Source organism: Mercenaria mercenaria, chromosome 13 (assembly GCF_021730395.1).
Source record: "Mercenaria mercenaria strain notata chromosome 13, MADL_Memer_1, whole genome shotgun sequence".
Taxonomy (NCBI): domain Eukaryota; kingdom Metazoa; phylum Mollusca; class Bivalvia; order Venerida; family Veneridae; genus Mercenaria; species Mercenaria mercenaria.
Genome location: NC_069373.1, coordinates 56,550,842 through 56,567,302, shown reverse-complemented (window position 1 = coordinate 56,567,302; position 16,461 = coordinate 56,550,842). Strand labels below are relative to the sequence as shown.

Genomic DNA, 16,461 nt, shown 5'->3' with positions numbered 1-16,461 from the left:
TACTGCCAATTTTTTCTATTTTGGCCCTTTCAGGTTTCATAAATGCTTTCATTTAATACAAACTTGCACAGAATGTTTGTCTTGATGATTCCTATGCTATTTATTACCCTATCTTCATGAAACTTGGTCAGAATATTCATCTTGATGATTCTTAGTTCAGGTTTGAAACTGGGTTGTGTGGGGTCAGAAACTAGGTCACATGCATAAATCAAAGGAAATGCTTGTTAACACTCCAGAGACCATGTTTATCACCCTATCTTCGTTTTACTTCGTAAGAATGTTTATCTTGATTCGTATGCCAAGTTTGACACTGGATCTTGTGGGGTCAAAATTTAGGTCACCAATCAGATCAAAGAAAAAACTTGTTAACACTGTAGATACCACATTTATGACCCTATCTTCATGAATTATCTTGATGATTCTAAGGCCAAGTTTAAAGCTGCTTTCCACAGTCTAATTAAATTTCGTTACAGAAAAAAATAATTCTACTTGTAGGTCAAATAATTTTGGTTTCAATAGTGAAACATTGATAACTGTTAAAATCGGTGTACTTTTAAAGATTTCAATGGTGAACTACTACCTGTCGCCGACCACACTTAGCAATTATAAAAATAGCATATCAATTATAAAAATAGCACCTTTAACCTCGGCGCAGGCACTTACATAAATCATCATTTAGGTGTGTCAGTATCATACTACAGACTTTTTCACACAGTATGGACAAATAATTTATGCTATGTAAACCAAAACATACTTGTTACGGTCAATTTATCTTATCTTACCGAAATTTCTGAACTACTACTCGAAGTCGCCATTGTAGATTGTTTACATTCGGGGATTTTCTTTGACATACTGGAAATTCCGTAAAATTTGTCTACTTTCAAGTTCACATTCTGAAAATAGGTTTTAGTACTCCGAGGAAAGTAAGCTATTACAAAGTAACAAAATGGAATTTGAATAAAATAATTACTATTTGCATAGTCTGAAACCATAAAGAAAATATAGACAAATGATAAAATTGCTTGCGATTCAATGGAAAGCAGCTTTAACAGGTGAGTGATGTATAGGATCTATATGACCCTCTTGTTCTAATGTCTGTTAGTGTTTTGATTTATCTTCACTTATTATTTCAGAGTTTCTAACACGGCCAAAAATGTAATATATTGTAGCTTTCTAAATAGATATAAAAGTTGTTTCCAAAAGCCTGCAAAATTTTAAAATCAAGTGTCCAACAGTCTAAATTTTTTCGCATGCGTAAATAATGTAACAGTCCGAACAAGCAGAGTAACTTCATGCAATGCCTAATAAAGAAACGCGTTTGAATGTTTTTAATTCAGTTATTTAAAATACAAGATGTTAAGTTTACCCATGAAAAGCAAATTTACATGGAATTATTCAATGGTAATGCTCACCAAGTATGTAAAATTGATTTGTAATCCTAAATAACAAGACTTCTGTGCCACTGGCTTTGTATATATTTGAATTATATCTGCGGACAATTAATGGTGAGATTTATCATTTTCGTGACAATTCAGTTTGCTTTATGTGTTCTCTATAATGAGCTGCACCATGAAAAACCAACACAGTGCATTTGCGAATAGCATGGATCCAGACCAGCCAGCTAGTAAAGCTATTGGACTCGCCCATATGTCAACGTCTGTGTCAACATCCTGATTTAGTTAAGTTTTTGTTTGTAAGCTGGTATCTCAGTAACCACTTGTGGGAATGGATTAAAACTTCACACACTTATTCACTGTTATAAACATACTTACACTGCACTGGTTCCATAACTCTATTTTTCCTTTTTTACAAAATTATGCCCTTTTTCAACTAAGAAATTTTTGGTAAAGGTTTTGTATGTAAGCTGGTATCTCAGTACTCACTAATGGGAATTGATTGAAACTCCACACACTTGTTCACTGTCATGATCTTACATGTACTGTGCAGGTCCTATAACTCTACTTGGCATTTTTTCAAAATTATGCCCTTTTTTCCACTTAGCAGTTTTTGGTTAAGTGTTATATGTTAGCTGGTATCTCAGTATCCACTAATTGGAAAGGACTTCACACTTTTATTCACTGTCATGATATGACATGCAGTGCAAAGGTTAAATAACTGTACTTTGCATTTTTACAAAGTTATGCCCCTTTTTCCACTTAACAGTTTTTGGTTAAATTCTTATATATACAATGTATAAGCTGGTATCTCAGTACCCACTAATGGGAATGGATTGAAACTTCACACACTGGTACACTGTCATAAGCTGATAAGCGCTGTGCAGGTTCCATAACCATGTTTTGCATTTTTAGCTCGACTATTCGAAGAATAGGGGAGCTGTCCTACTTGCCCAGCGTCGGCGTTAGCGTGAGTGTCACACAAATGTTAAAGTTTGTGTACCACCCCAAATATTTTCAAAGTCCATTGAGATATTGCTTTGATATTTTGCATACTTGTTTACCATCATGACCCGAGTCTGTAAAAAGGAGGAGGCAACTCTATCAAGCATTTTGACTGAATTATATGGCCCCTTTTCGACTTAGAATATGCTTATTGTAATGTTAAAGTTTTACTCATAGCTTATATTATACTATCAAGCACTGAGAATAGTAGAGAGCGCTGTCAACTGACAGCTTGTGTTACAAAATTACGCCCTTTTGCCGACTTCTTTATTCATTCAATTGACAAGGCTGTTGAATAGTCAAGCGTTGCTGTTCTCCGACAGCTCTTGTTTTCTTACCTCTGTTCATATATTATAGTAAGTTTAACATATTGTGAGTCAAGAGAATGAGATTCCTGCATAGACTTCAATTAGTTTCATTTCTTTCTTCAAGCTACCTTTATTCATATCTTGTCTCTGTTGATAAGTGTGATATCATTTAATTTCATGGACACAAAATTTTCTGGTTTGGGCTACTTTGTGGGTAATTAGGTTTATGGATTTTGCTTTTCTGTGGGTAATTAGTTTTATGGATTTTTTGGGTGATTATGCCCCCCTTTGAGGAAGAAGGGGTATATTGTTTTGCAGATGTCGGTCGGTCGGTCAGTCTGTCGGTTGGTATGTAGACCAGTACGTTTCCGGATGATAACTCAAGAACGCTTGGGCCTAGGATCATGAAAGTAGGTAGGGAGGTTGTTCATGACCAGCAGATGACCCCTATTGATTTTGAGATCAGTATGTCAAAGGTCAAGGTTACAGTGACCCGGAACAGTTAAAAGGTTTCCGGATGATAACTCAACAACACTTGGGCATAGTGTCATCATTATTGATAGGGAGGTTGGTCATGACAAGCAGATGACCCCTATTGATTTTGAGATCAGTATGTCAAAGGTCAAGGTCACTCATTGATCCGGAACAGTTACCCTTTCCGGACAGTAACTTGAGAAGGCTTGGGCCTAGGATCATGAAACTTAATAGGGAGGTTTATCATGACCAGCAAATGACCCCTATTGATTTTGCTGTCACTCTATTAAAGGTCAAGGTCACATTGAACCAGAACAGTAGAACTTTTGTTTACAGTGAGCAAATAATTTTTGTTTCTTGTGCAATTATTGAATGCATCAAGGGGGACATTTCATGTTCTATGAGCTCTTGTCAATTTATGGATTTTGGGGTAATTAATTTATGGATTTTGCTTTTTTGTGGGTAATTAATTTTATGGATTTTGCTTTTTTGTGGGTAATTAATTTCATGGATTTTGCTTTTTTGTGGATTAATATTATGAATTTTGTGAGTAATTAATTTATGTATTTCTCTATTTTGTGGTTAATTAAGATTATGGATTTTGCTACTTTGTGAGTTATTAAGTTTATGGATTTTTATCTTTGAACATAAAATAAATGGAAATCTATGTTGAGATTAAATTTCATGGATGGACACACACACAAAATCAATGAAAATTAGTCCTCCATGAATATTAATGATTTCACAGTAATTCTATGTTACTTCTGTATTCAAATTATGAAAAACTTTGTTGCAGCTCCAGGAGATATGAATTCACCACAGCCGATATCTGGTTACCAGTCTCCACAGCAATATCAGTCCCAACCTCCAACACAAGGCAGCTACCAGCTGCATCCTATGCAAAGTGCTTATCCAATTAATCAACAGCAGGGATCTAATCAAGTGCCTGGCTACCAGCCTGTACCGCAGGCTGATTCTGGACTCCAGAACCCTGCTGGTTTTCAGCAACCATCAGGTAATACAATTCAGATTCAAGTATTTCAGTTTCATTTATATAATTATGGTATTGTTTTGTTTTGTGAAACGCTATATTGAGTTGTATAATTATGTGATACGATTATGCTTAACGATTTGTGTGCTGACAAATTTGCAACATCTACCTTGTACTACCAAGCAGTTCAGCAACTGTGTCTGAAATCATTCATCTTCCACCTGTTATTTATGTGGGGAATTAATTAATTAGCTGCTTGCAGAGAATAGATTAGTGTTGGTACAAAATTAGAAACAAAACTATTCAGGTTAACTGCCCGGTATTACATAACTGAAATGCTGTTGAAGATTTGAAAAACAGTGCTGAATAGCACACTCCCGTGTTCTATAAATAGAACATACAGCAGGTATACCATAATGCAATACGCGAATTGCGGACAAGGGAGCGTTTTCTATATATTACGAATCATTTACAATCCGAGTAAACTTTGAAAGGAATAAAAAAAAAAGTAACATGCCACCTGTGTAAAATTGTCGCTCTTGTTAACAGAGTAAATAAAAGAGATGAAAAAATATCTAATTAAAGAAATATATTGGAACGAATGTAGAAAATATACAAAATATACAGACATATTGTTTTAACAAGACGATTCAAAACAAGGTACTGTTAAAAAGTATGTTGCATGCACATTACCCCATATTCTACAATAATACTTCTAAAAATTTTCATTACAATATTTTGCGAATTCGGCACGCTGAAGAGCACTTGTGGTTAAAACATTTAATGCTAAATCATTTTGATCCATATCGTTCAACGAACATTATCAGCACTATTAAAATCATAACTAAATGTATTTCATTTTAAACTACTGATTCACACAACACAAGACGCAAACTTGATTATGATACCCAATGAGATGGTTGAGATGTCAGCTGTGGTCGGTGTCCGTCAAACATTTCCTTATAGTAAAAATACATATTTATGCATGATTTAGTAGAAATAAAAATGGATTTTCTTTAGATGAGCAACATGTTTTATCAGATAACACCTTAATATTACTACCAAAATCAAATATCTACATATGTCACACTAAGGGGTCATTTGTTATAAAACACAACATATGTATATCACAGAGTTGTTAATTGTTTCAACGAAGAACTGAATATGTGGCCGAAAATAATAATGTGTATGACTGTGTACTTTAACATATGGCACATATGTTGTTCATCACATTTCAAAATTTTAATAAATTGAAGTTATGCGATCATAAGATTTTTTTGCATTCACAAGTATTAAATTTATAAACACTTTATAAAAATTACAAAAAAAAATAATGTTGACATAGATTTCTATTTGACGGTAATTAAGAAGAACAATTTGATTTTTATTGTTCTCAGTTCTGTGAATACATTTTTGTTTTTATTAACGCTTTCAATTTGGTATTAACAAATTTTTCCGAGTGATTATAATTATTTTTTCTCAATATTTTTTTTTTAAAACTGGATGTCACAAAATGAACAGAATAATATAATAACATCATCCATTCATACATATATATTGATGAAAAATCGGTATGTTATTTCTAACATGGATATAAAATAAAAAGTTTCAGACTATTTAATTGAAATAAAAAGTGAAGAAAAAACATTTATTTGCGATGTGCAGGCTAGAACTTGAACAATTATAACGAAATAAATGCAAAATCTATGGTTTACTTATGCTATTGCACAGTGAATGCACTGATTGTTTGTCCGCAAATCGAGTCCCGTGCTATTTTTAGATAGCAGACATTATCGGTGACGTCACAGATCCTTACATACGGGAGAGTGCTATCAGCACACTCCCGTGTTCTATAAATAGAACATACAGCAGGTATACCATAATGCAATACGCGAATTGCGGACAAGGGAGCGTTTTCTATATATTACGAATCATTTACAATCCGAGTAAACTTTGAAAGGAATAAAAAAAAAAAAGTAACATGCCACCTGTGTAAAATTGTCGCTCTTGTTAACAGAGTAAATAAAAGAGATGAAAAAATATCTAATTAAAGAAATATATTGGAACGAATGTAGAAAATATACAAAATATACAGACATATTGTTTTAACAAGACGATTCAAAACAAGGTACTGTTAAAAAGTATGTTGCATGCACATTACCCCATATTCTACAATAATACTTCTAAAAATTGGTTATTAATAAAACCCGGCCCGGCCCGGCCCGGCCGAAACCACGGAAATAGCCGATTCCGATTGTACGGAAACCACCGGAAACTTACGGACGGAAGGCTAATATAATTACGAATGGTGATACCGTCATCTTTATCAAGGCAATTATGTGTATTTTATTTCATTATTACAAAAGTAGAAGCAAAGTATTTAATATTGATGATACGTATGTTTGATGAAATATTGCACTTGACATAAGCAAAGACCTAACATAACAAGATATTTGAATCACACTCAATCAAAGAAGTAATACGTTCGGCAGTCGATGTGTCATTTTGTGTACCGGACAGACACGAGATAGCAGTTTGCAGGACACTTTCAACAGAATGGACAGGCTAGTTAAATGTACGTCGTTATTTCACATCTAACTATGTGACACTAGGTTGTGTATAAGGCGAAGGGTCTATACCGTGCACTGGAAGTATTTATAAAAATTTGGTTGCCCGACCAAGATAGCGTTTTAGCATATAAGTATTATTTTAATGAAAATATCTTGTTTTAGGGAAAATATAAATATAAACCTCTTATATTAAGGTTGCGAAGTTTGCTTGAAAAAGTACACATTTTGCAAAAATTTAACTAAAAAATTAAAGTTTTTGAAATCATTTTAATCCTTCTGCCTTCCCGGGTTTTGGCAACCAAAATAGATCAAATGGGAAAAACCAAAAGCTATGCGCTGTTTTCTACTTGCCATTTGGTTCGGTTGTTAAAAGTATTAAAATTTAAAATATAAACAAAATAAAAAATAATTACATCAAATCAAAAAAACAAGTCCCTTTTTAATTTTTTTCAAAAAAAAAGGGGAGGAAATTTACAAAATTTCAAAAAAAATATAAAAAGTAAACTTTTCCAAAGGGGGAAAAAACCTATGTATAGGTTTTTTTTCCTGAAAAACAAAAAAAACTAAAAAAAAAAATATCAAAAAATGTTGCTCAAACGATAAAATCATTGATTTAGCTTTAAACAAAAGGGGTGATTTTGTATGGAATATACCCGAAGTTTAGTAGTTTGGAAATGAATAATGGAGTATAAAAATAAAAGTGGGGTCGCAAAGTTTCGAACCCTCACCCGCCCCCCCCCCCCCCCCCCACCACACCACCGAAACATTCCGCTCTTCTTTTTAAAACAAAAAAATAAAAAACTTTTAAATATCAAACGGAAAAAGGGTTTAATGAAAAATGAACTTCTTTTTTAAAACAATTTACTGCTAACGTTTTTTTTTTGTTTTTGATTTTTTAAATTTTTGTTTCTCTTTTTTTTATTTAAAAATACTGCATATTTTTTTAAACACAGAATTAAAAAAAAAACGGGCGGACTACGAACTTGTTTTTTGCTTTTTGTTATAAACTATTCCACAATTTTAAAATTTTTTGTTTTTAAAATAACTTTTTAAAGCAGGGGTTACAAATGGTGCAATTAAATGTTAAATTATTAAAAACCCCACACAATGTCCAATGCATTTTTCCCCCATTATTTAATTTTTGAATAATAATCATAAGCTTTTATATCTCGTCGCAAAACGTTTTTTTAAATTTTCTGCGCAGTGATATTATACAATAATTGCCTCTTGGTGAGGTCGATAGACCCGCCATAGAAAACCAACATCCCCCCGTTGGTCAGGATCCTGCTGTTTGCTAAGGGTTTTTAAATCGCAGTAGGGAGGGGTGGCTGGGGAAAAGGTGTTGGCCGTAAAAATCCAGAGGTCGTGGGTTCGAGCCCCCGGGGGGTCACGACCATATTCTCATATACACCAGTACTGGTTTTTTCCGGAAGCGGATCGAGAGGGGTTACAAAAGCTGAATTTTCATCAAAACGAGCAAAAAACAAATTTGTATAAACTAAAAAAAAATCATGAAATCGAATAGACAAGTTGGTTTCTCATGGCTTGGTCATAATATGTGGATTTTTCCCTGATAAGCAATATAAACCCTAGAGCAAATTTTATCGGTTTGATATCGCTTTAACGGTCGAAAAATCCACATATCGACCACACAAAAAAACGACAATTGTTTTATTATAACCACCCTACTCTAAAAAAAAATTTAGATAAAAATTTCTGCCCTTGGGGTCATCTTTCGTGGTTAAGTATACGACGTCGCTTTTTTTAACGTAATAACGCGTGGCGTCACAGGGGAGGTAAAATATGTGTGTTTGGCTCCGCCTTCGAGAAATACGTTTTTTTTATTTTTAAACATGTGACTACTCTAGAACAAGGGAAATGACTTAAATATAATTTTAATGAAAAAAAAAATTTTTTTCATACACATGCGAAACAACGCTATTTTGTTTTTCTGCGATGTGATATTACATTTCTGTCTCCCTAGAGAGATCGATATTTCGTACGGTTTAAAAAGACGATGCGCTTATTTTACATGGGATTAAAAATTACTTTATCTTCTGTTCAAACATTGTGAACCGGCCATTTTTTTTTTTCGCTTTTTAATGTTGTTCTCATGCAACTTTTTTGAAAACTTTTTTTGAGTCTCAAATATAAAACTAAACTATCACCATCAGTTTGGAAATTAAACAAACCACAAACAAATATAAAAAATGAGTGCTCTCATTATAGTTCCGTATTATCGCCGTTTTTCGAATGTTACTGCTGCTGATTTTGTTGAATATGCCCAAACACAGCGTTATGTAACCTCAAGAATAGATACCTATAAAAAAGAAATGTTTTTATACAGCAAAGCGCGACAATTTCAAAAGTGCTTACTTAAACCCTCCTTAATTCTTCTTCATTTTTGGGGTAAGTAATAATTTTTTTAATGTTAAATAAATCTTTTCTTTATTTTTTCGGAAAAAAAATAAAAAATGTTTTCCCTAAGAGTGACCCCTCAAAAAACTTACCCGGGATAATTTTTTAAAGGGCGACAATTGTAAGTTACTTTAGAGAAAGAATTTAGTATTTAAAATGTAAATGAATAAAAAAAAGTTACGAAATTGGGCTTAAAACCCAAAAGGCCACAACAGGAAAATTCTTCCGGCTAATTCTGCTTTTAAAGTTGGTCGGGACTTTGATACCCAATCAAAATTTCCCTAGCACCACAGCATAAAAATGAACCTGAAGTCTTTTTATAATTTTTTTTCTTAAAAAACTTTCGGGAAACTTTTCAGAAAATAAAAGATACTACTAAGTGGCAAACGATCATAAAATTTTTTTAATAAAAGTACATATTATTTTTTCTTTACGCCGCTTTTGTGTGTAACATGTATTCGGGAACACGCGTAACAAAAAAATCGGAAAAAATCAAAAATGAAACAAATAAATAAATTAATGAAATTTTGCTGTTGTAAACTTTTTTGTGATGATTAACTTTTTTTCCCCCTTAGATACAACATTTGTATTAAAAATTGATTTGGGAAATGCTGCGCGTGAAAATGGGGTAGGAAAAAAATTAGACAATACCGTGAAAACAAAGAAGACCCCTTTTTTATTTTTCGCTCATATTAAAATTTCAATTGTTTTTTATATAATTTTTGTATTTGTAAAAAAAAAAACACCACTAGTCATTCCATTTGAAAATATTGGTTTCATGGCCTTTTATACAAATTAAACATAATTCTTTTGGATTGGAACCCAAAAAAAAAAATTTAAACCCGTAAAACAGAAATCACAACTATAAAATTTTGGGGTTGAGCAAAAATGTGTTTTCCCCAGCGATTTGCGTAAGGAGTACAAATTTTTTCCTTTTCAAACAATGAAATTTTGGGGTGAAGACAACTTTTACTATTATTTAAACGAGTTATAAAGGATGCAACTTGTTTTTGGAAAACCCCGCTCTTACACTTTCTTTCCCGTAAAGTTAAAAAAAAAATTGAAAGGTTTTTAAAACTTTTTCTGAGATGCTTAGGGTTTGGCCACAAGGGCATTTAACAAACCAATTATACTAAGAATTCACCAATCTTTCGTAAAAAACTGCAACTATCGTACTCGGTCAATAAAAAAAAGAGCAACATTTTATTTGCAAAAATTACAATGGTTTTTGGTTCCCCAAATGAAAAACTCAAAAAAACGAAAAGGTCTCAAAATGCGCCAGCTTTAAAGCTGCCAATAAGATCCAAGAACATTTCACTTTCCGGTGGGGTCACAAACCCTTTTAAAGAAAGCGTGTTAGCGTAATCGTCTGCATACTTGAAAATATTGAAAAATTTTAAAAAAAAAAAAAAAATTTATGAAGAAATTTTGAGATTTGAAGAAAACTCCCTTCAAATTTTTTTTTTGCTTTTTCGAGACTTTTTGTAAAAATTTTATTACGGGCTCAAAAGATTCTTTTATTGTTCTGTATCAAAATGCCGACACTAGCAACTGATAAAAGGCTTCTTATACAATTAAAATTCAAAAAAACCCAAATAAATTTAAAGTTTTTTTAAAATATGTCTAACCACGAGTTTAATTTTTTTAAGTACTAAATCAAATCTGAAAGGGGAGACATTGGTAAAAATTTCCCAAAAGAACCTTAACAAGTTTTTTTACTTGGTCTTTTTTTACGAAACTGTGAAAATTTGTATATTTATGCGTTTTAAAAGGTAATTTTTTTCCCATTTAAAAAATTTCTTTTCGCGTCAGTTTTGGTTCACCCAAATATGTGAAATACATTTGAGACTGCTTCCGCCCCAAATACCCCTACTCGCACCGAAAGAAGGGACTGTTATCACGGTCAAAACCGCTGACAGGGGACCCCCCGACCCCCCGGTTTTCGAACATCTTTTCAAAAATGAAAAAAAGGGAAAAAATTTTTATCTCGATTTTCTCTATATTTTTTGAACTAAATTTTAATATAAATTTAAAAAGTCATTTATTCAGGAAAAAAATTTCAAAACTTAAAAAAAAATAGTTAAAACATTTAACAACCCCCGAATATGAAAACGATTATCGAAAGGCAAAGGCTACCCCACAAACTGCAAAGTACCACAAAATATTCAATTTGTGACTTTTTATCGTCGTCATTTTAGTCGACTAAGTTCAAGAGATACCGGGAAAACTGCGTGAACAAACCATCTCGTATTTTTTTTCATATATTTTTACAGGAAAAATTTTTAAAATTGGGGTACCGTGTGTAAAACTTTCAATATTCAACGCTGCATCTTTGGCGTAATCGGTATCCCGACCCATCCTTTTTTTTACTGCCCTAAATGTTATATGGTCCCTTTTAGATTTTTTTAAAAAAAACTTTTTAATAAAAATTTAAAAAACTGCTATTCTATTTTTTAAAAAATTTTCAGTGATTTAGAAAATTTTTCTTAATTTTTTTTTTTTTTGAATAAAAATAATTTTTCCCTAAAGTCTCATTGAAAAAAAAAGTAAAAAAATCCTGTCTTTTTCTACTATTTTTTTAGGATGTTACCGGACACAAAGAATTTTTTAGGGTTTGGGGTGACAGGTGAAACAAAAACTCTTTGAGCCCGAGAGGGTTCCTTTTTCGAAATATAACAACTTTTTTGGCAAAACTATTATAAAATGTATATAAAGTAACGTCAAAATCGGGAACTGCTCGTCAAAACAACGCTACGTATAACGACTTCCTGTTACAAGTTTACAAATATATTAAGGGGGTAGGTCCTTTTCAAGGGAAAAATTTTTTTTGAACCGCAGCAGATTTTGTTTTCGTTAATATAAGTTTTAATGCACAAACCAAATTTTGGCCGCCCTTAATTCAATTTTTATCCAGTTTGAAGAACATGACCCTCCCAAAAAGGGATTTCATAGGAAAAAAGGAATACGGGTATTTAAAACTTTTAGTGTAATTTAGTTTTTATTCCGTAGAAACCGCATAATTGATAATTTTACTGGTATACACTTACCTTTCTAATAACTTAAAAAGATAGTCGCGGGGCCCCGTGTTCCCTGGTAACGCATTTTTCCCCTCATTTTTAAACAACTATGTATGAAAAAAAGAGGTTTTCGACGGCTTCATGCCATTCGTAATGACCCAACATGAAATATTTGGGAATTTATTTCAAATACCCGCCCTTTACATGGACCCTTTTTTCTTAATTTTAAAATAACCATGGCAACAGGTGTTTAAAATACTTAATCTTCTGTTTGTCTAATTTCTTAAAAAAAATTGAATAAAATTACTTTCTAGTTTATTAGTTTTTAAAAAATTATTTCTAACGTAGGTTTTCTTTTTGTGTTATTTGCATTTATTCAAACAAATTTCAAGCTTAGAAATACGTACAGCAGTACCCCCCGTTGCCTTTTTCAGGAAAAAACGTTCGCTGTGCTATTATTCCATGAATTGTTGAAAAAAATAAAAAAACCGAGGCTGTTTTTCTTAAATAGACAGTGTCAAAGCTTTTGAATTTTACTTTAGTACAGGTCAGGGGGTTCGTTTTCCATGGTAACACAATTCATTAAGAACCACAATTTTCACTGAAATTTTAAAATTTTAGATCTTAGTTTTTTGTAGTAAGTAAAAAATTTCAATGGAACCAAAAAAGGGATTACAAAACAAACTCTAGACTTTTTTTTTGAAAATGGCCGAAAAGTAACCTTTCACCTAACTATATTTCCAAAAAACATTTGGGTTTCCCATCCTTTTTTCTTACTTCCCCGTAACATTTTAGTAAATACCAAAAGAAGCAAAATATTTATTATTTCGACCAAAAAAATCTAAAAAATTTCAGCAATAATGGTTTTTGAAAAAAAGTTAAAATAAAAATGTACAGAATTTCGACTTTCAAGATAAAAGCTATTAAATTTTTCGCGGGAACTGACACTTACGTCATACTCAATGACGTCATTTTAAGGGAACATTGTTTTAAGCGTTTCTGCGGGAATTTATTTATTTTTCTGCATATTAAACCTAAAAACATCAGATCGAAGACAAAAATTTTGATTTTTTTTCAGAAGAATAAAATCAAACACATTTATTTGTCGTAAAAAGTCGCGTAAATCGTACTTTTTCTTCCCGGGTTGGACTCGCACAACAAAATGAAGGAAACCCACCCCTTAAGACGTTTTGCAATCAAAAGAACACGCAGTTTTTAACCCATTCACAAAGAAATTCCTCGCGGGAAAAAGTTCAGGGGGGTTTTTTTGGTTTTTTTTTAAAAACAAAAATTAAGTTGATATGACCGATTCATTCTAATTAATTCCTTCCTCCGAAGTTTTTCCCGGGGTTTTCCCTAAAAAAAAAAAAATCGGCTATTTCCGTGGGTTTTTGGGCCCGGGCCCGGGCGGGGGGTTTTATTAATCACCTAAAAAATTTTCATTACAAAAATTTCGAATTCGGCCAGGGAAAAAGCCTTGTGGTTTAAAAAATTTTTTTCTAAAACATTTTTATATACGTTTTAACGAACATTTCAGCACAATTAAAATCATAACTAAATGATTTCATTTTTTAAATAATTCCACAAAACCCAAAACGCAAACTGATTATATACCCCAAAAGATGGTTGAGATGTCACGTGGGCGGTGTCGTCAAAAATTTCCTTATAGTAAAAAAAAACATTTTATCTGATTTTTGAAAAAAAAATGGATTTTTTTTAATGGGCAACTGTTTTTTCAGTAACACCTTAAATTTTCTACCAAAATCAAAAATCAATAGTCACCAAGGGTCATTTTTTAAAAAAAAACATATGTATATCACAGAGTTGTTAATTGTTTCAACGAAGAAATGATATGTGGGCCCAAAAAAATAATGTGTATGCTGTGTACTTTAACTATGGCACTAGTTGTTCATCACATTTCAAAATTTAATAAAATTTAAGTTATGCATCTAAGATTTTTTTTCATTTACAAGTATTAAAATTTTTTAAAAACTTTTAAAAAAACAAAAAAAATAAGTTTTTACATAATTTCATTTTTACGGTAATTAAAAGAACAATTTGATTTTTATTTTTCTCATTCTGTGAATACATTTTTTTTTTATTAACGCTTTTAAATTGGGGATTAACAAATTTTTCCGATGATTATAATTTTTTTTCTCAATATTTTTTTTTTTTAAAAACTGGTGTCACAAAATGAACAAATAATATAATAACTTTTCCATTCAACATATATATTTATGAAAAAACGGTATGGTTTTTAACATGGTAAAAATAAAAGTTTCAGACTATTTAATTGAAATAAAAAGTGAAGAAAAAACATTTATTTGCGATGTGCAGGCTAGAACTTGAACAATTATAACGAAATAAATGCAAAATCTATGGTTTACTTATGCTATTGCACAGTGAATGCACTGATTGTTTGTCCGCAAATCGAGTCCCGTGCTATTTTTAGATAGCAGACATTATCGGTGACGTCACAGATCCTTACATACGGGAGAGTGCTATCCAAAGCAAATAAACAAACTACATTTCAGACAAAGCAGTTACTACCCTTTCTCAATTTTGCAGTTGAACAGCAGTTTTTCTGAAAAACTGCCTTCTTTGCCAGTTATTGTACCCCACCCCAAACAACGAAGTTGTAAGGGGGTATACTGGTTTAAGGTTGTCTGTCTGTCATCCCCTTGACACAATTTAATGAACTTCATACAAGTGATTGGTAACAACAGTAGTTGTGCATGCTGCATGTTAGGTTCTTTCAGAAAAAAAATTTGCTGAGTTACGGGACTTTGTTTTTTGTGACTTTACTATATACATGTATGCCTCTTTCTCGTAATTCCAAGCTTTCCTTCAGAAAATTTGCATTTGCAGCTATTTCCAGTGTCTAAATTGTATGCATGTTGTGGCAAATCATATGAGCCGCGCCATGAGAAAAACAACATAGTGCATTTGCGACCAGCATGGATCCAGACCAGCCTATGCATCCACGCAGTCTGGTCAGGATCCATGCTGTTCACTTTCAAAGCCTATTGCAATCAGAGAAACCGTTAGCGAACAGCATGAATCCTGACCAGACTGCGCGGATGCACAGGCTGGTCTGGATCCATGCTGGTTGCAAAGCCACTATGTTGGTTTTCTCATGGCGTGTATCATATGACAGTTAAACAAGAATAAAAGCAGTAGTATTACTCACATTAAAATAGAAATATACACAACAGAACATTTTGGCACAAAATTTGCTTATCTAATATCACTGGGGTAATATATAACCTTCCTATAGCAAACTGAAACAACTTATTATAAAACTTTTATGTCTGCAAACACAATTATACATCATTTCTTAATTTAAAAAAAGAAAAACTTTTTCCAAAAGAAATCCCCAAAAACATTTGTATTTGAGAGCTAGTACAAATTTATGATCACAAGTCTCGGTTCAACGAGAAAGCATCTGGCTGTTTCAGAGGATAAGGGTCATCATGTGAAAGCCTAGATTATTCATTGACAGCAGTCCCTAGAATTTTTCTTCAAGGGGATTTTTAAGTTTAACTATAGCAAAAAATCTTTTGACACTTAAATCTGTTACTGACAAGAACTAAAATACTGGTTAAGGAGCTCGGAATATCGGGGAAAAGGGCATACATGGAGTCTGCATATGCAATTTTTTGCATGTTAAATCTCCTGAACCCATGCACACAATTAAATGAAACTTCACACAAGTGATTAGTAGTAACCCTAGTTGTGCATGGTGCATGTTAGGTTCTTTCAGAAAAAAAACTGCATAGTTATGGGACTTTGCTTTTTGTTAATATACTATATACATACAGTCTGCATATGCAATCTTGTGCACACCTAATCTCCTGAACCCTTGCACATGTGCCACACAATTAAATGAAACTTCACACAAGTGATCAGTACCAACCCTAGTTGTGCACGGTGCATGTTACTGTCTTTTAAAGACACTGATTCTGGTATGCCAGGTATGTGGCCTATGGGAATGATAAGGTCTGCATATTGGTTGTAAGGGCCAATACACAAGACTGGACCATTGATAGACTTGCTTCTGTTTATTATAATAAGCTACTGTATAGCTACTGTGCAGTACATAAATTACAGGTGATATTTCTCACCTTCAGAGCAAGTCAGTTCTCACCTTTATAACGAGTTTAGAAAGCTTGACTGAATTAGGGCTAAATAAACAAAGTGATAAGATACAACAATGTTTTTTCATATTTTTAATATTCAAGTTTTTTAACATTTACATTTCATGATTGCTGTGTTTTTTGGGTT

The 16,461-nt window shown here is 32.5% G+C and overlaps 1 protein-coding gene across 6 annotated transcripts in view; it reads left to right on the top strand.

The window, feature by feature from the left end:
* The window catches only part of LOC123529608 (uncharacterized), a 76,499-nt gene that overhangs the window by 39,491 nt on the left and 20,547 nt on the right, over positions 1-16,461 (top strand). For all 6 annotated transcript variants that reach the window (XR_008366803.1, XM_053521904.1, XM_053521905.1 and 3 more), the window contains one exon: positions 3,978-4,196. Coding sequence is in view for 5 of the 6 variants with exons in the window: in XM_053521904.1 (XP_053377879.1) it covers positions 3,978-4,196 (219 nt within the window). In the remaining variant the exon portion in view is untranslated. The remainder of the gene's footprint in view (positions 1-3,977; positions 4,197-16,461) is intronic.